Raw genomic sequence first — 25,973 nt, 5'->3', positions numbered from 1 at the left:
GCTCGGCAAACGTCGTTTACTGAGAACCGTGTCACAGGAGTGTGTGATCGCCGTTTAATTATACTCAATCGCAGAAGATCCACCGTACGGATCCGGCGTGCGCACACACGCATACAATACTGGCCTCGCCACCGTCCCCGTGTCTCGAGTTCTCCAGATGTTCGTAGGCACGGCCAACGTAGCCAAGTTCAAGTGTGGTGATAATTCTCTACTATAATTAAACTACAAACAGAATGATAAAATTAAAACGGAAGTGAAACGCAATAAATAAAGCTCTCTACCCCGCAAACGAAAAGCACAAAGAATATAAAACATAGACAGACACATAGACACACATAGACGGGCACGGTTCCAACGGGCCCGCACCTCTGACGATTCGTTCCAAGGTGTGAAAAAAATCGATTCTTTTTTCTTTCGTCTCTACTTTGACTCGGCTATTTTCGTGTACGCGTCGATTCTCGTGTCGCTCGAATTCTCGCGGGTGTAGAGAAAACCTTGCCTCACGAGCGACGGAGTAGACGTTTCGGGCGCGGACGTTTAAAGATCGTGAGCCGATTAAAAGAAACGCGCTGCCGTTGGAAAATAAGCGGATACAGCCGTTCACGCTCGTTCACTCGCCACTCCCTTGCACCGTCGCGTGAAAAAGGCAGTCTCGCAAAAAGAAGATGCATCTATGTTAACTACGATAAGAAGTATGAACGATGGCGCCCGATCGGCGGCTACTTACTCTCTGGCGTCAGTTTATCCTTTCGTGGACAACCGGATAGGCTGAAATCACAGTAGTTTAATTGTGTAGCGCAGCTGCCCCATGGAATATTTTTCAATTAATTACATATTTACAGAGGAACTGATTTTATGATTCGATGATGATCGTATGAGTCGAACAGATTTATTAGTGTATTCAATATTTTTTTTATGATTATAAGGGAGAAGATGACCTCTTTTAAGAACTTTAATCATTTTTCTATCGTAAGGGAAAATCGTCTGATAAAAGTTCTCTCTATTCTAGAGTTGAACCTGATACTCTGTCGCATAATACAGTGACCATCAGATACGTCGAATAGGCCTGGTAGTGTCAGTTTCGGTGGGTCTTCGTGTCGTAGAGCATAGGTGTCTAATCGACCAGGTCAAAGTGCAGAGCACAGGTTAATTACCGATAATTGCTTACCTGCGGTGGTGAGAGTAGAGTCCGGTCACGTGACCCTGCCCCGTGCAGCCTGGGGTCGGGCACTTGTTGCCCTCTGTAACAAATCAAGCCACGGCGAATGGTCAGATTTCGTACGATCGGTCAAACACTCTACGACGAATATATTGCTGATATAACAACATTCGGTTATTATTGAATAAAAGTCGCTGTTGCGACAGCATATCGTCACGAAGTGAATATTAAAAAATACTAGAAAGTGGAAAACACGTATAAATTGGTGTTACCATTAACCCTTTGAAGAGTAAATCGTTTTGCACGAGTGAACGTGATGCAACCATTGAAACACCAAAGGTTTTAAAGTTATTTAAACCCTCCAGCTCGCAATAAAAACTCTCGTCAAGATACCTTTATCACATAAAATCCTGCAATACTCAATTTTTTATTAATTTCACGCGTTCCCATTGAACCGTCGCAAACACCGATCCCATTCACGTTCCACGATGAATTTCACACCTGTAGATCGCAAACAGAGGCGACTTCGCAAGGGATGAGGAAAATGTCGATTCCATTGATAGCGAACGGGCCAATTTACGGTCTAAAAATTCCAAACAATCGTTTCGAGGTAATTGTCGTCGAACGATGCCAGCTGTCAACGGTGGAACGTGTCAGTTCCGATTCATTCGTCCGCTACAAATCGATGGTATTGTGCTCTTTAATTAGTATCGATTGCACCACGCGTAATTGTAATACGGAGCAAATTCGAAGTCGTCGCTCACACGATGGACCATCGTTTCCCCCACGCTGAATTTAACGACTCGGACAAACGCGTCCGATTGCGGATAAATTACGCGTCCACGTCGAACGTTGGAATGTCCACGCGAGACGTCGATCAAAGCGTGACAACGCGCTCCCAAACACGGGGAAAGTATTGTGTTAACGCGTGCCGGTTTTGGTAACGCGGCCCTCGAACGTTCACTTTCGCTTTGGCAATCGAACGGGCCTCGCGAATCAATATTTTAAACGGGAACACCAGTGTGTTCACAAGGCGCAGCCTTTCTGTATGGGGAAAATGAAACGCACCCCCCTCGACAACGGTGTCGCGATAATTCCTCTGTTTTATTGTGGTGTTACTGTGAATATTTGACATTCGGCTGCCCAGTTGACAAAACGAATATCTCGCTTCCATTTTGTTAGATTATTTGTAGTTGATTGTATCAAAAGTTTGCTTAATGTTTGTGCTATTTAATACTTGCTGGAACGATTTAATACGGCAAGGTGTTATTTAACGTGACATTTAAAATTTCTTACACCTATTTTGCAACAATTTTATGAAAACTGCATTTATAAAATATTCTATATTGATTATATATAAATATATAGTTATTGTTAAATATTGAAATTATTTAATTCATTCTAACTTATACGATACTTTATCGATACTTAAATTGTTAGTTAATTTTCCTGTTACGCAAAGGTACGTGTGCTATAAGATATACGTTTGAATAACGCGTATGAATTTACACGAAAACTGTTTAAAATAGTTGCTGGAAGTTAAAAATGGAATTCCCAATAAATCCGTCGAGAGAAAAATGCGAGAACATTTGAGAAGACCTGACGGTCGACATTCTTCTGCTCTATCTATAGCAGTGCATGAAGTTGAATGAAAATTAACCATGGAATGGATGACAAGTGCTATACATGTCTGATGTCGTGGCGTACTTTCAGCGGACACACAGACTCGGAATACATTGCGTTTCCAGTTTGCCAATATTTCGCGTAAGCTTTCACATTCTTTGTCGAGATCGTCGACCGATCATTTATTGCTATTTCAAGCAAGTCTAATTATTGTACCATCGAGACTGATCGATTGTGCATAGAAAGAATATTTTACTTTTTGCATTGAAACTTAAATAACGTAAAACGACACTCGGACACTGTTGAAATAAATAATTATAAAAATTTAGTGATAGTTTCAAGAGTAATTGGCAACATCTCAAACATTGCCATTAGAAAAAAAAGATCTGATATACTGTGATCGTTTGAAAGTTTACTTCTCCCTCTTCTTTTCGTAAAATGGTAGTTTTTTTAATTTTATTGCGTTATTTCGTATCGTGGTACTAATTCAAAAGATATCAGTGAACTTAAGATTGTCAAACAGATTGCCATCGGGGGATCTCTGTAGCTGTTCTTATTTTCCAGTAGAATAAGACGGCTGAATCGGTTTAAAAGAACAAGTAACTTTAAATGAAGACGGACAGGCTGTGGCCAGCCGTGATACCTCGGATCTTGTCGCGCAAGTTACGCATTTGCGAATAACCACCGGGATTTCTCTGTCCCTTACCTAAGCCACGGGGATTAGCACTGCGTATACGTTCGACCTAAACTTGCCCATGAAACGCGAAACAAGCTGGCTCGCATTATCGCTGTTTATCGCGTAACGAAAGTGTTAATCTCTTGTGGAACAACTTTCCAAAATAATAAACGTGGCAACTTTCGAAACAAAAATTTGCATTCCTATCCATTGACAACGAAAGAGGACACCAGAATCATGCAATCTAATAAAAACATCCAAAATAGCTAAAATAAAATATTATCAAATCTCTAGTTGCATTTATAAAAGTATAAACTCGCACAATATCTCGAGTCCAGCGATACTGACAAATGTCCACTGGTAGATAAGGATAATTGAAAGTAATTAAATAATTTAACTATTCAATGACCAGCACCGTCGTACGGTATCGCGTCACAGGTGAAATTAGTGTCGAGAAAGTTTGAGAAATTTTTTTCCTCCACTTTCTCCCCCTTGATTCTCGCTGTTCTTGCCGCTGTCACGAAATTGCATCGGGGGCATGCTCAAGCAACCTGTACCATCTGTCGTGCGCTGGCTGTAACTTAATGGCTGGTATGGTGCACGTCACGTATAATCGTGTTCGTGTTCTCGGGGTGACCTCGCGTGACCAGACAATTACAGGTTTCCAGTGCGCTCTATGCGGCCCAGAAGTACCAATCGCTTAGGATGAGACCGTCTACACTCGCCTCCCTTTCGCTCCCGGGGCGATGTTGATTTTAACAATTTTCGCCGAATAATTCCTTTCTTTTTCACGGCGATTAAGATGTGATCGGTCTGCCCGTCGAGGTGGTTCTAGCGTCGACGAAGACTGTAATTCCGGTAATAAGATGCTGCGATACGCGGAGTAGGTTCTTTCCAGGGGTTGCTTTTATCCCTAGTTAACGCTGCACGGTGTAACTTTGATAGAGTTTACTGGTTCCGGTAAAGTTACATTTTGCTGTGTACAACGTGTACAGAAAATTCTATTATTTCAGCTTCGTCGTGGTTCTTTTACGAGAACGTAGATGTACAGGTGTAGCCTCTACGGCATCAGATAAATGGTACACGTAACATTGCAAGGCATATCGATCGCTGGAACTTTGTTGAATAAATTGAAGCGATAACTTAACACTTACCAATAAGCGTTATTCCTACAATTAGCTATTGAATCAGCAATGTTCACTATCAGATCGTTTAGACGAAAGTTCTGATTAAAAAAAAAAACGTTAATTCATTCCAGACCGCATCGCAATAGGATCACAACGTTCGTTTCTCGTATTAACTCGTTTCGTCTCAGCTTAATTTAAGAATCGACGTATCCTAACGCGATAAGCTCCCGTTCTGACGCGTCATAGGTACGTTCGTCACGTGTGCCGTGGGGTGCGAGTGGTTCGAAAAGGGATTCCGAAGGAACGAACCTTAAGGGGAGGCCAGGTTTAGGTTAGCGTGGGTTTCTCATGGAGTGACCGCACTTTTATAAACTTTGTCGTGTACTAATCCTCCTCTGATTCGGATCACCCCCAGGCCAGCTACGCCCGACCCATGGAACGGCCGCCATGACGCCGAGGAAACTTCATCAGACCGTCATTTCGCGTTCGAGAAAGAGAGGGACTACCGTCGATCCCTGCTTAGACGCTCGCCTGGCTGGGCCCACCTTACCCTGCTAAATTGGATTACGATACGTGACGTCATTAACGGCATACTTTATTCGCGAGGGTAGTGCGGGGTGAGACGCGCAGACAGCACCCATCGCTTCGGTGGAACGCGAGAAATCGGGCCAGTGGATACTAATAGAACGAAAAAAGTACGCGAATACCGCTCTCGAAGCGCGAGCGAACAGCGGAGCCCTTTTAACGGTCCATGGTGGAAACAGTTGCCTCGCGGTAATGGAAATGCATAGGTATCACGGGAATAATACGTGTTTCACATGATTCGCATTGTAGGTACCATTGTACGAACGGTAGAGGAGCCGCTAGTTCCTAGAATAATAGTTTTTACCTCTATGAATATAAATTGGTATAACTGGACGAAGTGAAGTGCGTTGAAATTGATGGAGAAAAGGGATGCGTTAATTCTAACTAAAAATTCGAAATTCTATTTATTCTATAAAATCTCATTTCTCGATGGTTTAAAAATATCAGTTTGGAGAATTGTACGAAGGACTGCAAATTATCCCGCAGCAATACGTTATTCTTAATAAGTAGTATAAGTCAGTGGTCAGACATAGCGCCAACTACTAACTCATCAGTTAAAACTGTTTATAATTACATTCTTCCAACTATATTCCTAATTTCCACTTAACAGGTACTAAACTACCATTGTTCCATTACATTTCGCTACACCTGTCCTCGCTGAAACAATTCCAAATGGACCCTACATTCACATTACCACCCTTCGCAAAACAATTAATAAACTGTCAACGATAACAACGCGGCGATAGTTAAAAAGCAGGCGTCGCTAATGAAAAAAAATACTGAACAGATCGCCTCTAGATTGTCCAAGAAACGACGGACGGGATTCCGTGCTTTTTAATTAGCGGCAGGTTAAAAAACCGGCTAAGTGAGGGCGAAGCGGTCCGCCACCGTGCTGGCAGGATTAATAAATTAGCCGTAAGGTTTTAAAACGGCTGGACGATACCTAAGCTCGGTGAAAAAGGGTGAGGAAAAAAGAGAGAGCGAGAGAGAAAGAGGGTGAAAGACGTAGAGGAACAGGGAAGGATGGTTACGAAGGGGCAGATAATGGTTCCGGTCAACAAAATGAATACCGGCACGCGCTGTTCTTTCCGGATCTCTGAATAGACTTGTAACGAGTCGGTCGGACCTCCTCCCTTCGTTCCTTTTTTTCTTTCTCTCTCTCTCTCTATCTCTCTCTCTGCCTCTTTTTCCCTACGCCTCGACGGGTTCTATCCCCGTCCTTTTTTCCTATGGGATCCCGTGACGGGATGGCGAGAGAGGGTCAGAGAGAGGGAAATAGAGGAAAGAGCGGATCCGAGGGGGTGAGAACGAGGATGAGCAGCGGGCAGCGAGGGTGAGGCCGTGGCCAAGTGTGTAATTCTGTTATTTTGTTGCCATTTCACGTGAGGGTCACCGCGGGAGGACCAGAGGTGTACATAAACACCAGGATTGTTTTATTCATTCGGCTCGCTGCACGACGCGTGGCGAATTTTTCTTCCTTTTATTTCTCATCTCCCTCCTATCTCGTTTCTACTTGTCCTCTCTCCTTCGCGATCCTACCGAAATTGGAGATGTTTTACGGGGGTCGATGGGAATCGCGATTAAACGCATCGAAACCAGCCCTCTTAATCGTTTCTATTCATAATCGATCGATGGACGGATTTAAATGTCCACGTACCCTGGGAGCGAATTAATGAGCGCACGTTTATTCTAATCGATCGATACTGGGGTGACTTCGCTGGCATCTCCTAGTCGCTGGAGAGCCCTCCTCGTATAAGAAACGTGTCTTTGAACGAACTGATGCGTGCGCGTACGCGAAACTAAATTCGTATCGCGGTATAAATAGAAATAAAGATGCACCATGCAAGTAATAATGAGAATCGCAAGTGGCACAGTTGTATAGTGGAGGCGATCGTGGATTCTTGTTGGAGTTGGAACGGGACCTTAAACGGCGCGAAGTAGAAGACGAAGGATTCTAAAAAAAGAGAGAACACCTCTCGTGGAACAGTTACAGGGTGCGTATTTACACACGGCGGCGCGGGGCCGTAACGCCAGGCGAGGGTAGAGCCCCTGCGCGGCTAGTAAAAGTCCTTTTTATGCGTGCGGTCGCAAAGGCAGCGTAAAATTGAGTTACAGGGCAGTTTATTTTTTTATTAGCCAGGCCAACCCTGCCTGCCGCGCGCGCGGTTTCAACGCGGAAAGGGTGGTTTTTGCGGCCGACGGATTTCCCGATAGCGGTTTTATGGCGTGTCAACACGCTCTTACGCCGCGCGCGCCGTGTGTGCCGCGCGCGGTGTGCCGAGTACAGAGGGAGAGGGACGGAAAAAAGAACGCGTGCGAGGGAAAAAGGGACGGAGAGTCGAGGAAGAAGAGAAAAAAAAATATATATATATATACATATATAAGAGGGAACACGGGAAGAAAGTAAGAAGCGCGGCGTGCACGCGATCCACTCCCCACGATCGAAAGCCACGGGAACGAGCGACGCGAATGGCACGAGCGAACTAGCCTGCGATTAAAAGCGTATAGCCGCCAACGGGGTCCGGCGCGACCCGTGCCTCCGTCACGCTTGTAAGTATGCGATTAATCGTGCCCACTTATCACGGCCCCGCGTTTATTCGCCGAGATTTCCGTCGGGCTGAATTGCCAGGCCTATCTGCGCCGCCGGATCTTTTCATAATCGACCGCGTCCGCCAAGATTGACAGGTGCCGGTGAAGTTTCTTGAGCGTAAGTGTCGCGAGCGGCACGAGAAGTTTCTGCGAGCAGAAATAGTTCAGCGGTCGATGCGCTTTTCGTCTCTTTGTTACAGTTGTAATAATTGGAAGATATTTGCCATGCGGTATAAAATATATTTGAAAAACGCAAGAGGTTCTATGTCTTTCTCCGCGGATACTAAAAAATTGCTGGTCTCTATAATTCGATGAACGTGACGATAACAAATTCAGACACTTGACAAAGTCGATCGACGAGTATCTGCCATGCGGTATAAAATATATTTGGAAAAGGCAAGAGGCTCGATGTCTTTCTCCACGGATACTAAAAAATTGCTGATCTCTATAATTCGATGAACGTAACGATAACAAATTCAGGCACCTGGCAAAGTCTATCGACGAGTATCGTTGAAAATATTCAGCTTCAAACTGTGGCTAAACCATCCGCGTCAATTTACTCGCGACGCGAAACGACGAAGATTGAATTTTTGAACTGGCCGTCTCCGCAGCTCGAGTCGGAGAAAACGCTAAGGGGATAATGAGGACAGGCAGCAGAGCCGCATGGTGGTAATAAGGTAGCACGGTGCGGCTGGGATGCTAGTCACGTTTCTAGCTGCTGACAGCTGCGGCTTATACGTATGACGTGGTATCAACCCCAAATTTCCCCGCCTAGGCACATCGTGTCATCGCTGCCCTAAGACCCTGGAATGCACTCCTACTCCCACCTGTCACACCGTGGAATGCCTCGCTGTTCATGCACGGGGGACGTTCTTTGATTTCTTTTCCTACTGTCGTCGATCATTCATGTTCTTTCGTTTCGAATTATGTAACGTTACTTCGATTGATAAATTTTCTATTCCTTTAAACAGAATATTCGAACAATATATTTTTCTGCGCGTACTATGTATGATGCGAGCCACAGTATATTGCCAAGAAGAAGTAGAAAAACGATAAATTGTTTATGAAATTAATTGGAGTAGCTTATTTAAAGAATAGTCTAGTTTTAAAGACACAAATTTCTTGATACATTAAGGTGCCATTATAGCGATATGGTACAGGTATGCGAAGGTCAATTGAAGCATAACGATCCTTCAGCTGTATTTCCATTTCAAGAACGAATCAATTAGGGAATCTGAAGAACGAGTAGGTTTAAAAAAAGTGGATCTGTAAGAGTCGCGAGCACATGGCGATGTAAACCAGGCTTACACCACGGAGCCCTAAAGGGCATGTGCTCGAGTTGGTCTAATAGGTGCAAGTTTCCCTGCGTGTTCCCGGTCTTTACGATCATCGCGACGTTCCCATGATCAAGCGAATAGTTTCGAAGCTGCGCCAAAGACGAAGACAAAGTGGCTGTAGCAGAGGATACGGAGAATAACTTTACTTTGAGAGACCTTGATTTCACCATTTGAGTCATCGCCCCTCGCTTCGTAATTATTGATTTTCCGTGCTACCCTAACTCCCCTAACTTCATAGAGAAAGCAAGATAGAGAGAGGGAGAGAGGGAGAGAGAGAGAACACGAGTACGTGCGTGTACGAAAGAGAGAGTAGGACCGAGGAGAAGAGTACAGTGCGCGGGAGAGTCGAAAATGCCTTTTGTCCCCCTCTCGTATAACACACGGACGGTAACCCTACTGCTACGCATTAGCCCCGTCACTGAATTCGTGAATCTCTTAAACGCGAGCCTGCGCTCGAAGCCAGCGTTGCTCTAGTTGCAGTCGTTAAAGTCTCGACGGGACGCACGAATCGAACGTTGCCACAGAGGCGCCCAGTGTACCCATTGAAACCTCTTGGTCGGTGCTCGAGAACCCACGAAGAAAAAAGGGGTATCTCGCGAACGTAAGCGCAAGCGAGAAGTGACGTTTACAAATCCCAAAGGCGTCGAGATACTCTTACTCGATAGGAGGATACTTATGAGACTCTCACCTCTGCTGAGACTGGACGGAGACATGGACATTCCCGGTCTGCTACCGTCGAAGGTACCAGGCCTTTCAGGCATTTTCATGACGCTCTCCTGCTGGCTCGTCCCGGTGCCGTTCCCGGAGGACGCGTCGGCGCCAGTCGCGGGACTGGACGTCGTGGTGCTCGTCGAGACAGCGGTGATCGCGATACTGTTCGTCACATTGTTCCCACTGGTGGCCTGGTTGGCAGCGTTGCTCGCGTTACCACTACCGTTGCTGTTCGTCGTTTTGCTAGACACGTTGCTGGCACAGCTGCCACTGTTGCTGTTGATGCTGTTCGTCGAGCTCCTGTTGGTCGTGCTGCAACTGCTGACAGCCGTCACACTGACCACTCCCTCTCTGGCTATGTCCTGCATCGCGCTGGCCGCCCTCGAGCCGATGCCAGCCGGCTGGAGGATCGTATACTGTTTCGAGGAGTCGGGGCTGGTCACCGCTGGCAGCCCACCGGTGGGACTTTTGTTCCCTGTCACCGCGCTTGGCGTCACCTCGTGCCTCGTCACGTGATGGTTGTCCTCCTTCGACGATTTCAGCTGCAACAGTGACACGGAGGTGGTGTGCTTGTCCTCCGTGGTGGGCGAGATCCCGGTAACAGGTTGAGGAGTGGGCATCGTTGGTCCTGGCCCGGCAGTGGGGTAGCCGACGAACGTAGCGGACGCTGGATACGGGCCGATAGGTGGAATAGCCGTGGAAGCCACGGCCACTGACGGTGTGGCGCGTCCAGTCGACTTCGAGTGGTCCGCGTTGGGTGGTCTGAACGCTGACGTTGCGGAGAACGGGGAATTCGAGGGTGGCGAGGAAGAGGAGGTCGTAGTGGCGGCCGAAGACACCTTCATGCCGTTCTCGTTGTACTGTCTGTGGTAGCTAGTGTATAATTGTTGGTGATGCTGGTGTTGTTGCTGCCTAGCGGACGTTTGCGGTGACTGGCCGTTTCTACACGTCCGATCCCTGTCCCTGTCGTTCATCTTGTCCCTGTCTATATCGTCCTTGTCGGCGGTGGGGTCGGACATGTCGATTTCTAGCTCGTTCGAGGAGTCGTCTACCAGTTCGTTGAAGTCGGGTGGGTCGTATCTAGAGTATTTGTCGGTCTGTCGACCTTGAGCGTCCACGTGGGCGTTGACCATGCTCCTGTCGTTCCTGTCTTTGCTCGACAACGATCTAACCGGCACTGGTCTGATTTTACCCTGTTCGTTCGGATTCACGTTGTTCACTTGGCTTTGCATGCTGCACTCGCTCTCCGCTTTCAACAGGCTGTCCAAATCTTTTTTCACTTTGCTCGGGTGCTGTTGTTGCTTCAACAGGTCTTGTTGCTTCATTTGTTGCTGAGACTTGATTCGATCTTGCTGGCCGCGGAACGTGATCACGTCTTTCAAGGAACAACCGGCCTCGTTGCTGGTCGTGGATGAGGTGGACACCGAGGAGGGTGACAGTTTTGGGTTGTCTTTCTTTTCTTCGAAGAGGTTCTCGAAATTCGACTCGTACTTGTCCTCGTCCGAGTTACCTCGCTGATACAAAGAGCCTCTGGGGCCAGGCCAACTTCCGGACAGGCTCTTCAAAGCCGCCTCGGTCTCTCTGATGAGCGTCTCATCGTCCTCCGGCTCTTCCGAGTGTTTACTGGCTTTCCTCGCCGGGCTACCCGAGTTTCCAGCAGCGAATGCCCGTTTCTTTTGTGGCAACGGTATGTTCTTGCTGGTGTCGTTGACGTCGAGCGATTTCCGTGTCTCATCGTCCCGCACGCTTTTCCTTCTTCGTTTAGCAGCAGCATCAGCTGTCTCCATTTCTTGGGGAATGATCGGTTGGACAGCCTTCTTGTTAATCAAGGGTTGCTGTTGCTGATAATGCTGCTGCTGTTGTTGCGGCTGGGGTTGCTTAGGATTTGGGCTGACAGATTCTGCTTCCAGCTTCCGTTTTTTGAGATGAGCCATCGCATTCTGGCCACCTGGCACGCTGGTCAGTTCCACCCTGGAACACAAAAATTCCAGAGGATCAGGAAACCTGCTCGCCCATCGGATGCATGGATGCGGTGAATTTGATCAATGAGTGTTAGCTGGTCGCTCAAGGTCGCTCGACATCTAACGATCGAAATCAAATTCCCACTAGCCGGTGAACAGAAGCTCTGTCAGTCCCAAATAATTCAGACCACCCGTCCCGTCATCTCGATCCGATCTCTATTCGTTTAGTTTCGTGTTTCTTTTTTTTTTTTCAAAGCCTACAGTAACCTCGTTTTCCCAACAAAGTTCACCTGAAATCCGTCGAGGTCTGTCGAGGACATCGCCCCGAATCCTGTGACCCTTTCCATCCACTCGAGACGTCTCCGATCTTCGGCCAAACGAAACCAGTCAGCGCATTTTCCTTCGATCGAACAAACACACTGCGCCTTGTATATTCCGTAACTCTCCTCTCTCCCTCTCTCTCCCTCTCTCTCTCTCTCTCTCCCTCTTTATTTATTATTCTCAGCTTACGATTACGAAAAAAAACACCCGGAACATGAACAGAACCGTCAGGAACACGGATCGCGCACGCACACGATGCGGCGTACGCACGCGCGCGCTCGCGTGCACACGCACCAAGTGGACGCGTGCTCGAGTCGGCTCGCCGACACGGGCACGCACGATACACAGAACGGATGATGCGTCGACGATTGCGTCGCAGAGGCGCGCGTGGAGCCCTTCCACGCAGGGTGCTCGCGAGCTACTGTGTGCTATGTTTAAGTTCGCACGGGGGTGGCGATCTTCCTGGCCACCACGGAGGGGATGAAGGCTTGCGCGAGCAACCGCCGGCTTCTGCTTCGCCGCGAAAAGTGGGGGCGGGTTCTGCGCACTGTCCACCCCTTTTAGCTTTAGCTGGAACGCGATTCCCGGCCTCTCAGCACATCCCCGTCGCTCACCTCGCCACCCACCAGCCAGAGAGTAGGGGACACGTACCCTTAGCGCACACCAAGGTGTGTTCAGTGTGTTCGGCTACGTGCACCAGCACACGCTCGCCCGTTTATATTCACTCACATCTTAACTTCTAACCAACCCCCGCGACCCTCTTCCCATCCGCCGTCCACCCCCTGCCACCCCCAACTCCCGTTGGTCCGTCTCGCCGCGACCTACGTGTACCTGTGCTACCTGGTTCTCTTTCGCTGCCTTAAGAGAGTCCCGGCAACGCTGGTCCCTGGCCAGAGACACGACCTCCCCCGTCTTTTTTACATTCACCGGGATGTAGCTCGCGTAACGAGCTACGTCAAATTCAATTACAATTAAGCCTGCGAAAACGCGGCGACTGCCTCGTGATCATCTCTGTATTTACTTCTGATTAAGCGGACGCTGGCCCGTAACGCGTCGCATCCGCAGCGGCAATTACATCGGGGGTGTGAAAGCGATCACCGAGACGAGTACCCCGCGGTCCTCTCGACGTCCTCTCGCGTTCAGTGACTACGTTATGATTCTCTCAGTAATTATCCGTTCGATGGCAGTTCTTAGAATTCTTTTGCTCGGTAGTTGTCACGATTATAGCAACTAATCATGTATCCTCTCAACGTCCATGAGCTCTCTCGCATTCAGTGACTACGTTATGATTCTCTCAGTAATTATCCGTTCGATGGTAGTTTTTAGAATTCTTTTGATCAGTAGTTGTCACGGTTATACAAACTAGTCGTGTATCTATGAGTTCGAAGTAAAACTTGTTTCGTAACCGCGATTCTGAATTGGGTATTGGGTGGAAGGAAAATCGTTAAACGTCCTCCCCGTTCTCTGCTGTCGATTATTTTTAATTCGACCGTAACTGCAGCAGCTAGATATTCGCATGTAGCTATCTTTGGACGACATTCATCGATCCGTTATGTAACAAAAGCTAGCGTGCACGTCGCTGGCCGAATTTATCCGTACGATACAGTCGTCCGCCTGGCCCGGATCGTTTCGAGTCCGCGAACGATCGCGGGTGAACTATATTTTCAATCGGCGGCCAGGGCCTCGAGCGGGCAGCTCGCACGGTTTACAGCGATAGCGGAGAGGAGCTACAACTCGAATTAGATAAACCGAGGTTCCGAGAGGCTGGTACAGGAAGAAGAAGAAGAGCGGGATCAGCGCGAGCGCTTAGCGGGAGCTTTCAAGGATCTCGGAGGCGAGAGGGCTTTCCTTAAACCCTAAACCCTCCTTTAGACCACGGGAAGCTCGGAGAGTTTAGAGCAACGAACTCCTAGAAAGGGAAGAGAATGCGCCCTGCCAGGGCTAAAATCGGAAGTTGAATCGCACCGACGGCTTAAGACATTATCACTTTTCTTTACCGACCGATGCTCGTTGGTCCGGCCGAGCCGGTGTTTGAAAGCTCGGGGGCTAAACGACCGAGCGAAAGATGAAGAGAGAGCAGGAGAGATAAAGGTGGTCGACGCGGAGCAAGGAAGAGCCACGAATCCCTTCCAGTTAGGGATCAATGCTTCCTCGTCCACCCTCCAATTACGTGTCATCCCTTATGGCCTGTGGGGAATAATTAGAAAGCAGCCCTTCTCCTGGACCGAGTACCTACGCCCGTGGACGTCGCGACGCGTAAAGATTGGTTTCGTTTTCGCGTCCAAGGAAAATGTCACGTCCGCTGTTAAAGTCTCTGCGTTCCTCGCGAGCTGCTGCTTGCTACCGTGCCTTTTTCTTCTGTATCGTATGGTATTTTGATGGAAATTTGCAAAGAGTGTGTGAGAATGGAATAACTGTTTGCGATGATCTTAGCAGCTCGTAAGAAATGTATATTTAAAATGTCACTTTGCAATGCGATTTGTGACTTTTTATTTACTATCTAAACTGTTTTCGCTGGCTACAGTGTTATTCATTTTTCGACACCTTTCATCATGATTTGTCCTAACCGTATAGGAACGTCAGCAGGTTGGTGCATTTGATGAAATTGAACAGCTTCTTCGAGTAAATATCAACAAATCGATGGACGTGGAATCAATGTACACGGGAACTACTTGGTCGAGATACGATGCGTTCGGTGCTCGGTCTGCTTCGTCTGATAACAGTCCTCCCTCTGAACAGACGTGAAGATTCTCGACACCTCAAAATCCGTACTCGTCAATTAATTAGCAAGTGCCATTCGTAGCGGAGGAGATGGTTACCCAGGAACACGAGGCTGCGGAGCGGACGATGGTGCCTCCACTGAAGGGATTAGAGTATTAGGCGACGTCACGTCACTAGAGTCTAAAGGAGCCTCCTTGGAACTGTGCTCTCAGAGATAGCCCAAACTTACACACCTCCCCTCCGTCTTGTCGATGCTTCTTCAGATATCCTCTGTCTCTCTCTCTCTCTCCCTCTCTCTCTCTCTTTTACATTTTCACCCTCTGTCCTCTCTTCCTTGGTCCAACCCACCCTCTCTCTCTCTTGCTCTGTCCTCATCTTTCGTCGTTGCTTCTCTAGTCCTGGTGTCCTTCTTCGAGCCCTCGACAATTCCAATTAGATAAACCACCGTAGGATCACAGCACTCTTAGCGGTATATTCGAGGCTAAGTCTGTCTTCAAGTTTGCACCGATACGACTGCGAAATATTTGGGTTCAGAGCTGTCTTTCTTGAGTAAAAGAATTTAATAAATGATTGCGGATTTTTAGTATTCATTTTTAATGGAAACTGCGAATTCTACATCGATTCCATTTTTCTAACGTAGATTTATAGTTGATGTTTGTGGATGGTAATACGATTTTGTATACCAACGAGTGAGAACGATTTTCGTCGCACCTACCGTCTCTCAACACCCACGGAGGGTGTTCTCGCGAACGGAACTCGTACATCTTTTTCTCGCCGACGTTCAAGGGTGGGGAAGGTCGGTGCTAGGCGAACGCCGGATAATTTAGGGGTCTCTCACGCGTGGATAATGGGGAACTTGGCTAATGCACCCCACTTGGCACCACGTGGATTCGCGTGAGTTTTGCGACTCAGACTCTTCCCGTTTCCCTCCGCTTTCTTAAACGCTGAATGAAGGCGCAGCGTGACTGCGGGACAACACGAACCCGAGATTCCAAACAATTTATACCCGTCGTACTCTATCCTTGCGCGACAAATTTGTTTCCTGCTAGAAATGTTCGAAAAACTTTGTAGCGTGTATGATAAAAATACCAATTCATTATTTTCTCTTGAAAGAATTCGCTGCTGTTTATTGATATCAAATAATAAAAATCGAAGCTACGTAAAAACCTCAGAGTCCAAGAGAATCGTCGAGAGCTCTTATTAAAGACAACGACGCAGGATCAACGCACGCGAGGCATTGCCTGACCATCGACGGTCCCATTCTACTGAACGCGATCGCAGCCCTAGAGAAACCTGACGAATTGGCTTTATTTCTAAGGGGATGAGAGGACGCTGTTCTCTGTCGAGCGGGTTTCACGGCGAGGTACGAGGGAAGGATTTTAAAGCGGACTCGTGTCGCGACGTCGAAGCTCGCGTCGAAAGAACGCTGCGACTGGGACAGCTGCCCCGGCTCGGACATCGTGCTCCGGCTCCGGGGAATAGCTCTCGTCCCTTCGCTAACTATCCACCCTTACGTCAACCACTCCGCCCTCCGCCCATTCTTTTCCTCCTCGAGCGTTCTCCGCCCAGCCGCGCCCCAGCTCTCTCGCAGACCGACGTCTTAAAGCAATCGAATTCTGATCAAATATTTAGCGCCGCCGGGGCCAACGTTTTAAGTGGCTCCACCTCCGCAGCCGGACTCTCTGTTCTCCCGTGCAGGAAGCGGCCTTACATCGTCGTCCCGCACCGTCCCTGAGCTCCCTTAAGTGAGAAATATAGCCACCCCCTTATTTTGGAAGTTTTAAGTGTACACACCGACGGATAAAGCGATTCCGATGATATCCTCCTGTAAATTGGCCTCGGTTGTTGCGCTTGTCGCGCTACTTTTTTCGGGGCCCGCCTAATTTGGGATTAAGGGAGGATCGGGACGTTCGAGATGTTTGCGTGTCCGCTGGTAACTTGATTTAAACTTCTGCTCTTTAACATAATATGAATCATTCAGAACTGTAACTGGCGAACTCCGTTTAAGTTCGTTCCTCCACCTCTGTTACGTTAAGCATTAATTGTATTGTTTTTGCCGTAAATTAGAGAAATTTTAAGAAGCTACTGATGATCAAATTTACTTCGAACAATGTGTTAAAGTACGATTCTATCGTATTTGGAATGCGCACAGTGGTCTGGAAGCAAAGTGGACGTTCAGAATGTCGTTCCCTCGCGTGACAAGGTGGTCCAGAGATTTCTGGCCGGATAAACGGGGGCTGGCCATGGATCAACGCGCCAGGTCCAAGGTGGAGGTCGCCTTTTTTGTCCCTTTCAGCACACGGCAATACGTCACGCGTCCCGGTTTCGGGGCGTAATTAAAGAGAGCGCAGAACAGCATGACGCCTCGGGCCTGTCTGGGGTAAGGCGCGGGGCGAGACGAGCCGGTCGGAGGGTTTGGGGTATAAGGGATGTGTTTTACCGAGGGATACTTATACCATCCCTACGCGGCACATATTTTCATATAACAAAACCATCTGCGTGCCGCGCATAACAAATTTCAACTGATTTATAGTGAGGCATGGGGGTAAGGCGGGCGCAAATTTTCGCAGTTACGTCGACCACGTCTATGGTGGCGGCGTCTATAGCGTTCTCAGGAACTCGGACCGGTCGTTTGCTCGCTTCCGTCGATTTATATTCTTCTTACTCTACTTTACTCTTACTTAAACATACGACGCGTGACAGTGAGTGACTTCGTGACTGCACTTGCCATAATGACCGAAGGGGTAGTGCACTGCCTTCTCACGACGAGACCATCAATGCGTAAATGCAGTCTCTGAACGGAAGAGGGGCGTGGATATTGAATTTTTTTACTCTTCGTTTTAAATTACAAAGATGAAACTATACTTTATAGTTACATTCACGTTTGAACAGTACCGTAAATGTGCATAGTTTAAAAAGTTGATCTCGAGAATTGATTTTGTTTCGTATTTAATAATAAAGTTCGTAATTTGTAAGTAAGTAGTTTGTAGGGCAGGAATAATTAAATTATTTTGCGACTGAAATAGTTACCATATTTTGTAATATTACGAAATGAATCAATTTGCTATTCCATCGTCCATAACCCAAATATGCTGGTTGATTAGTTCCATTTTTTTTCACGGTATTTAAAAATATTTCTTAATGCCACTACATGTTCTACGTGATATAATATTGAAATGTTAGGCATGATCGACGCAAAATTGCAGAAGTAGGTATAAGTAAGCATTCACTGTACCATCCGCATGTATCTTCTGGGGTTGCAGAGGACGGAAATCGGAAAGGACGTTCCTGAAAGTTTCACACTGATATCTGTGAGGAACGCGACCCTAAAGGGTTGCACAGAGGGGGTTGTAAAGCCGGGTATGTACAGAGAGGGACGACGAAGGAAGGGGGATAGTAAGAAGGGACCGTACTCGGACCAACCGACGTCGGACCGAGCCATTGGATCGATAATGTCATAGTGACAAGTACCAGCACGTGTATCCTTCTTATGCTTACAGAAATATTGTACATATTCGTATCTCAAGTGGAATATGTACAGAATTCAGCTTCCACTAAGAATCCCCTCCTCTTCTCTTCAAATTCCATACATCTTGTCAAATGCATCATTTGTTCATATTTACCCCAAATAATTACTTACTTAATCCATAAAAATAGTGTTACCTTTAGTTTTCTAAGTGACTACTACAATATTACACGCTCTCCAGTATATTTAAGAATAAAGAACAATTTTTCAACGCAAATGCGTATAATATTCTCCCACCAGTAAAAGAAGTAATTAGAACGACGAAAGCAGACAATCAAAACGAACCCGTCGCAATGCGAGCTAAATTAATTTTTTAAAGAACACGACGCGTTTTCTCCTCCGCGAACTAATAATCTGTGATTGACAATTTCATTACGCCGGTCTAGATAAGACGGAGAGGCATCTGCAGGGTGAAACGCGGTGAAAACTAACACCAGCCGAGCGGAATTCTTACCCGACAAGACCGCGAAGCGCAGTAAATCCTGAAACGAATCCGGAATAAACTGTCCAGGCTATTGCCATGATAATATGCCTCCGTCGACGGTGCTGGCAGATTGTTACGGGTTGTCAGGAATTGTCTCTGCGAGACGAACGGTCCGCCACGCTGTGTTCTTGGCTTACGATGCAATTTCTCTGGCCTCGCGCGCTCCCACCGATAGCTACCCCTAAAACTCGACAACCCTTTTCGTTGTGCCTTCACAGATAGAATTATATATCACGATCGTTTCTCTGAGTGCACGTTTCACGTGGTCAACGAACGTGGTTAAACCGATGAGGTCCACCTTTATTAAGTTGATACCACGGCGATTTTTCTTGAAAAGTGGTGCAAACACTTTTTCCATCTCGAAGATACAAAGTTCTCCTCGGATCGTTTCTCTGTTCGTTTATTTGATTCACCAAGTGGTCGAACTTTTATTTAACGATCGAAACAGGGACGAAACCATTGCACTTCGAAAGCTGTGCTTGTTTCATTATTTAACTTTCCAATTAGCAATGTTTCACTTGAACCTAGAAAATAATTAGCAATTACGAGTATCCAAAGAATTTTGTTGAAACATCTTCGAGTATTCTATCAAACAATCTGGTACGATTGAAGCAAGAAATCGTTGATACCTCGATCGTGACCGATAAAATAATACAAACGGTTCCCAGAGCGACTGCCGGACTAAATACTTGCGTACGAATCTCACTCTCACCTTTCCAGCCATAAACTAGAGGAATTTCGGTAACTCTCTCGTTCCGTGCGCCGCGAAGTGTTATACGTGCGTGGGCGCTGGCGCAGAGTGAAAAAAAAAGGTCCGCAGGCAGTTTGTTACCGGGAGCAGTTGTAACGGAAGGGCACGTATCGAGTAACATGATTACAAATATATCATAACCTTCTTCGCCCTTCCTCTACTCGGCTGCTGCGGAGGGCAAGGCGAACGGGGAACATGTCCTTCGACACGCGATACACGTGCGTCGCCTGTCGATGCGGCTTTATCGCAGCAAATCACTGCCGGCCCGAAGAAATAAAGACAAAAAGGGACGCGCGGAGGCATGAACCGAGTGAAAAGGGCACGTACCACCGTCCCTCCGGCAAATCCAATTGACGGAGCACGTCTTTTCCGTCTCTGCTGGATACAATGCTGGACAAGTGGTAGTCTTCTTCGAGTAGTATCGCGCGAAATTCCACGGACACGTATCCGTACAAAATCTAATTAATCGTATCCATGTACAAAGAAAAATATTAATATCAATATTCATTTTTTCAATTTCTTCCAAAAGATCGTAAACTACCCCCAGCGCCTAGTTGCATCATTTGTAACATCGGACGCAGCACATTTGTCACTGAGCCAATCATAGTTCGCATGTCCTCGCTCGATGACCCAATCCAATTAGACAAATCGTCGGTCCGAGAGCAGATCTAGCGAAACATCTGCCCCAATCTCGTCCAGGCGAAATAATTTCTGTTACAACCGAGATCGGCAACCCTAGCCGAACGGTTCCTTCGGTTGCGAGGATAAATGCCAGCCGGCTAATATAAGAATATTATGGACAGAGGAACGGCGGTGGATCGTGGATCAGCGTGCCGGAAACGGGGACCACCCCCGGCATTCACGACAGCCAGATATCTCGGAATGTTTTACACCTCATTAGGCAACAATGTGTTGTTGCCAGGGTGAATTATATCGGGCATGAGACGCCCGTCAAGACAAATGGCTCGAACCGGAGGTAATTGCGGGCTTTTATTAGCTCTGGTTTCTCCTGTTGGCTGGAAATCGCGCAACGCCACGGCTGCTCGGAGACGCGCGGTGCGCCCAGCAACGCGGCGTGCCGCGCGGCAACAGCAACCCTTCCGAGCGGGCCTCCTTCTCGTCTATTTTCCTCCTCTCCCCGTCGCCGTGGCTGTTGCTCGTTCGTCTCCAACCGTTTCCCTTCGCCATACCCCCCCTCGCCTATTTTACGCCAGCTACTGCGTAATTACTCGCGTGACAGTAATGCAGGAATGCGAATCTCGTCTCTCTAACGTCTGCAGACTCATCGCCACGTTAGGCTCGCTGTTAGACTTGAATCGGTTGCTGCTGACAATGAGATATTATTTTCTGTGTCTTTCTGCCTGTTCTTTGGTCTCTTCTAGGACGTTGCGAGAAAAGAATTTCTGTTCTTTAACTGTTTTTTAAATTTTAATAACTGCGAACGTGAAACCTGTGTTCGATGTTCGTGGAAAAATAGTTGTAGGGATTGTTTGGTGATGTGATTTTTGGAAATTTTCTTAGACTCCGCAGAGGATGCCTTTGTCAGAGTTACAGCGTTGTGCATCGTGTTTTGGGTTATTTACAAAGAATTGTGAGATGTGGCTGACGATGTTGGTTAAAGTATGCTGGAACGAACCAGCAAGATTAATGTGGTCACCGTTTTTCTTGAGATGTTGCACATACTTCCAAGGTTAATTATGTCGCAGGGAAAATTGTTGTGGTCAAAGAGTCGTCCACGGACGAGCTGAGATATTCCTTAACTTCCTTTTCCTCAGTTGTCTAGCCTTCTGAGGAGTTTAATTAATTTACCATCCGTTTTCAAACTTTTCTTCAGAATATTCCGCGCCGTTGCTGTTCCACTGTTCCAAGTACAGATACATCCATTTCAACCCGTTACTTAATTATGCGAATTCCAGAAAGTTTTAAAGACAGCTGGTTAGATAATAATGACAATGATACAGCGGGCGTGTGGACGCGCGAAATAGTGGCTACACCTGCGAGCTTTCATCTATCGAGCCAGCTCGAACAAGCCTGATTTTCCATAGCGCGGTGAAATAACAATCACGGTGAAACTTCACTCGCCCTAAAAATTCCCGTAGTCCGGCCCTTGAAAAAAAAATTCTTTCGGACGGCGAACATTCTCGCGCGTAACAGCGCAAAATGGGCCAGAATCTACTTCCTGCTCTCTCCGTAATTACCGCGCGGAAAGTTCCAAACTTTGTTTCATTCTTCCCGCGTAATAATCACGCCGCTTTTACGTACACATGCTCCACCTCGATGGTGAGAAAAAAAAATTCCACGCTAATCCAAATAAACGCGGCCTATTAACCAGCTATTTCTCGTTCCCGCGGAGGCAACTGCGAGGATTCCGAAGGAACGAAAGTCTCTTTCGTCTCTCATTCGCGACGACGTGCAAACGCGTCGCGAGCTCGAAATCGCGGCATTTTTTCGAGGCGTGCTGGAGGAGGAGGGTCGTGAAACCGGGACGTTCCGAAAGGGCGCATTTTCGCGGGAAGAGAGCTGCTATCCGCGCGTTATTACGCCTCTAGGAGGTACAATCCGCTCGAGGCATATGCGGGCCAAGCTTGTCCCCGTCCCTCTTTCGTTCGCAGTTTCGACGTGGTTCATGTATTTATGCATTTCCAGCCAGCCGCCCGCTTCTTGACTAGACTCTGTGCCCGCTCCGCGCGCACATCGACGCACACGCGCTAGGGGCGCGGGCCAGCCATTGTGCGCCAGACGATTTACATGTATTGCTCCTCGATGATGTGCCGTGAAAGATGGCCCGACGAGGGGGCGAGGAAGGGCACACAAGACGGTGAATTGCTTTTAAATTAGCGACACCAAGTTTCGCTGCGATGCGCTCCCGTGTGGAATTGCTCTTTCTCCTCCATCTTAACGGAGGACGAAAGGGTTTCGTCCTATTCTTCAGCGTTTCGTAAAGCAGGATTAACGTTCTCGTGATAGAAATTATAGAGCGCGTTCGTAAACTTTTTAATGGAATTAATTCCAGCGGCGGTGACAGTTCGAATGAGACACTATTTACTGCATCCAATCAACCGGGTACAACTAAAAACGACATATCTTCAATAGCGGGCGTTTGGAACAAACTTGCTCGAAGTAGCATTAAAACTCCAGGTGGATGGCACGGAATGGCAACCGACGTAATTGTACCGCGTAAACGGTCGGACCGCGAAGAAGTTAATTAAAACGCAGTTCGACTCTTCCGAAATATGCAAGGAATGATGTCCGCGGTGGGGGAAGTTAACAATGGCGCGTCCACGGTTGCAGGCGCACGATTAGTCGTGACGTTAGCCAGGCTGCAAATAATTACGACGCGCCAGCGTTTCCTAATTTAATCGCAAAATATTATCGCGCTAATTGGTAGCACGGTTTTCGAATAATTACAAGGGCCTGGACCGTTGCGAGGCGTCGTAGTGATTTTCCATCCGTTGGAGATCCACCCCCCCGTTCGCCTGGTAGCGGACGGATCCGCGCTTCGTTGCCTTCCGTTGCTCGACCGCCATATTTACTCGTTGAATTCAATTCGGATTCACTTACGGTATGATTTACTTTGCGTAGGCGTACCTGAGGATGGTGATGGGAATTTATTGGAGACGGAGGTCGTCCCGAATACGGGCAAGGAAAATCCAGAGGGGACGGCGAAGGGAGAAAGGGACCTGGATGGGAGGAGAGAACGCGACGAAAGGGACAACGGGCGTCGAAGGGAGAGGAGAATAAAAGGCGCGTCCTTTTCTCATATTCCGTATGCCATATGGTAGCTCGTGAATGTTGCAGGAGCATCATTTCGAAATTCAGATTTACTTGTTTCCTGCGTTTGTTTCCTGGCTCTTCTATAACTATTATTCTTTTTGTTTAATCTTCGTACGCCTTTTTTTACTTCTATGCAATCTTCTAAATCCATAACATGCATACATTCTTTAGATTCCCCACTATCTTCAAGGAAGATTTTTTGTAACCTTAATTATTGTATTGCTTCATAAATTAAACTGAATTCCTTAAAAGTACAGCTATCTCACGGCGTATTTATTGGCCAGATTGTACGACTACGACCAGTCTCGCATGTATGCGCGAATAAAAAAAAGATTCCAAGGGGTCTTTACGAGAACAGACGTCTGTCCAGCGGCGTTGTTGGCGCTTTGAATGTATTGGACGGTACTTTATTGGAGGATGCTGAATTTTTATCCGTCCCCTGTGCAAATGGAAGCCATGTAGAGCCGTCCGATATGGTCGTTCTTTAAAATGCATGCCGCCCTTAAATCAGGACAACAATAATTGTGTCCACTGTATGGACATGCCCGATCGCATTCGGAATATTTGTTGCCTCCTTACCCTCTGTTACATGTCCCATTCGTATATTTCAAATCTGCTGACTCGTGGATATCTGACTGGCGGAAAGAAGGACACGATTAAATAACCAGATCAGACACTTTTGAAGTGCATAGAAACGTTAAGAAGGCAATACTGCGAGAGATAATTGCTTTAACTCCACTAGAATACTTTGTTACATTTCTTCACTGTCATTTTGCGTTCTACGGTATTCATTTTACTGTCCAAAATTTATATTTCACTTAATGCACGGCAACGTACGACTCCTTATTACTTGTTTCATGACAAACCGAATTTAGCGATGCAGTATAGAACGATGCAGTACAAAAGATTGGCGTATTTTTTGACGTTACAAATATTCAGTAGGGAAGCATAATGAGTATCGAAATAACGTTGTCGCAGTGTACGCCAATTTACGCGTGGAGTGAATTCTGGTCGATCAACAGGGGGACGCCACAGACTGAAGTGGCGGGCGCAGAGGGTGAGGACGGAGGGAGCTAGAGGGAGGACACACCCCCCGCGAACTCGAACATGAATTAAAGTTTTAATTTCTCTAAATCACTGTTCGCCCTCGAGCGCTTTCCACCAGACGGTCCGTTACTTATGGCCTTTGCCCTTTTTACCGCCTTCTTTTTTCCCATTCGCCTCGATCTTACCACCGTCCAACCCTCGCCAATCGGCAGAAATCGATATGCACTTATCCGATGACTCTTGAGACTCGAGGCCTTCTTTGCTTTTTTTTTTCCTCCTTTTTTTCGCAGTCGTACCCCCCGGGAGCGGTAGCAACCAGAAATTGTGGGGATTTAAATTTCCGCGGAACAATGGTGTCGTTAGCATCCCTCGGAAACCACTCGAAATTAATCGAATTTTAAAAACTACTTCATTCTAGACCAAAAAATATCTTTCGAAAGCATCCAAACCTGAACATCGAGGAGAAAAATTCTCAACTTCTCTTTTCTCTGTTCTGGTATTTAAATTCAAGTCAAAAGGGAGTTGTTTTATACTAGCAAGGGTGAAATTGTGACAATGTATCTTACTAAATCTATAATGCACTAATATCCTTACGCCATCTTTAAAAGTGTACTAGAAAATGTGTTTGCATTATTTGTCACGCGATTAAAAGGCCATATCAGTAGTAATGATCAATAATTGGTCCGTCTAAAATAAATCAATTCTTACGAACGTATCAGTAAACCCTGACTTCAAGTTTCCTGTACTTCAACGTGTATATTTATATCACTTCTAATGTCCCTCAAATATGATCTTTAAAAAAGACCAAACTCTAGTGAACAAAAATGGTCCCTCAAAAATCTCACTGTCACAATCTCTCTCCTACAATCCAAAGAAATCCCTCACAATTCGTACGATTAATCGCCATACTCGCTTCGCATAACGACAAATATCTCCTGAAACGCGGCACTTGACACGGTCGAGCGCAAGATAAACTGTTATCAGTGTCACGTGAATATGTCACAATCGATTCGGCGGCGGGTTGCTCCCGCGGTGCACGCTCTAACCGCCCTTACCCTAGACGGTGGCGCGCGACAGGGTGAAACGGGGGTTGTTCATTTAAAATCATGACATCGAGCGCGGCGTGGCGAGGGGGTGGGCGGTGTGGCGGACGTAGTCACGGCGTAGGCGTTGGTATTAACGTTAGGTGCCGGTAGACCAGGGCCATCTACAAGAACTTCGTACACCGGTTTCAACCCCCTTACCGGCTGTGACATATTGTTTCCATTCTGCTCTCGGGCTAGAGCGCAATAAAAAACCGGCATAAATATCGCCGCCCTCGGCGTGCCGCGACACCGATACCCAACGGCGAGGCTCGTGGCCCACACGTAAGAACGAACGGGCCCCGAATGTCGCAGGGTCTACAACTACGCGCGAACGTTCTTTCGCGCGCCGCCAGAGAGAAACGACCGGGGACTAATTTGTCTGAGTGGCTTTTTCGACGGTTAAAGGGCGCCGCGGATTGCGAGAAACCGCCTTTACGGCTCTCGTGAATTTGTAATGCCGTGTACGGTATTATCGCGCGTTTGGACGGTTCCACGG

The 25,973-nt window shown here is 47.2% G+C and overlaps 1 protein-coding gene across 4 annotated transcripts in view; it reads right to left on the bottom strand.

Moving 5' to 3' along the window:
* The window catches only part of LOC143429396 (uncharacterized), a 294,531-nt gene that overhangs the window by 15,966 nt on the left and 252,592 nt on the right, over window positions 1-25,973 (bottom strand). For 3 of the 4 annotated variants that reach the window (XM_076905020.1, XM_076905021.1, XM_076905022.1), the window contains exons 1-3: window positions 9,785-11,763; window positions 1,169-1,241; window positions 728-768 (exon numbers count right to left, since the gene is read on the bottom strand). In XM_076905020.1, the coding sequence (XP_076761135.1) occupies window positions 728-768; window positions 1,169-1,241; window positions 9,785-11,741 (2,071 nt within the window). In that variant the 5' untranslated portion in view covers window positions 11,742-11,763. Of the gene's footprint in view, window positions 1-727; window positions 769-1,168; window positions 1,242-9,784; window positions 11,779-25,973 lie in introns of those variants that run through there. The other variant, XM_076905024.1, reaches the window with a different exon arrangement.

The sequence above is a fragment of the Xylocopa sonorina genome, chromosome 11 (genome assembly GCF_050948175.1).
Source record: "Xylocopa sonorina isolate GNS202 chromosome 11, iyXylSono1_principal, whole genome shotgun sequence".
Classification (NCBI taxonomy): domain Eukaryota; kingdom Metazoa; phylum Arthropoda; class Insecta; order Hymenoptera; family Apidae; genus Xylocopa; species Xylocopa sonorina.
The sequence above is the reverse complement of the archived record's forward strand: the minus strand, read 5'-3'. Positions and strand labels throughout refer to the sequence as shown.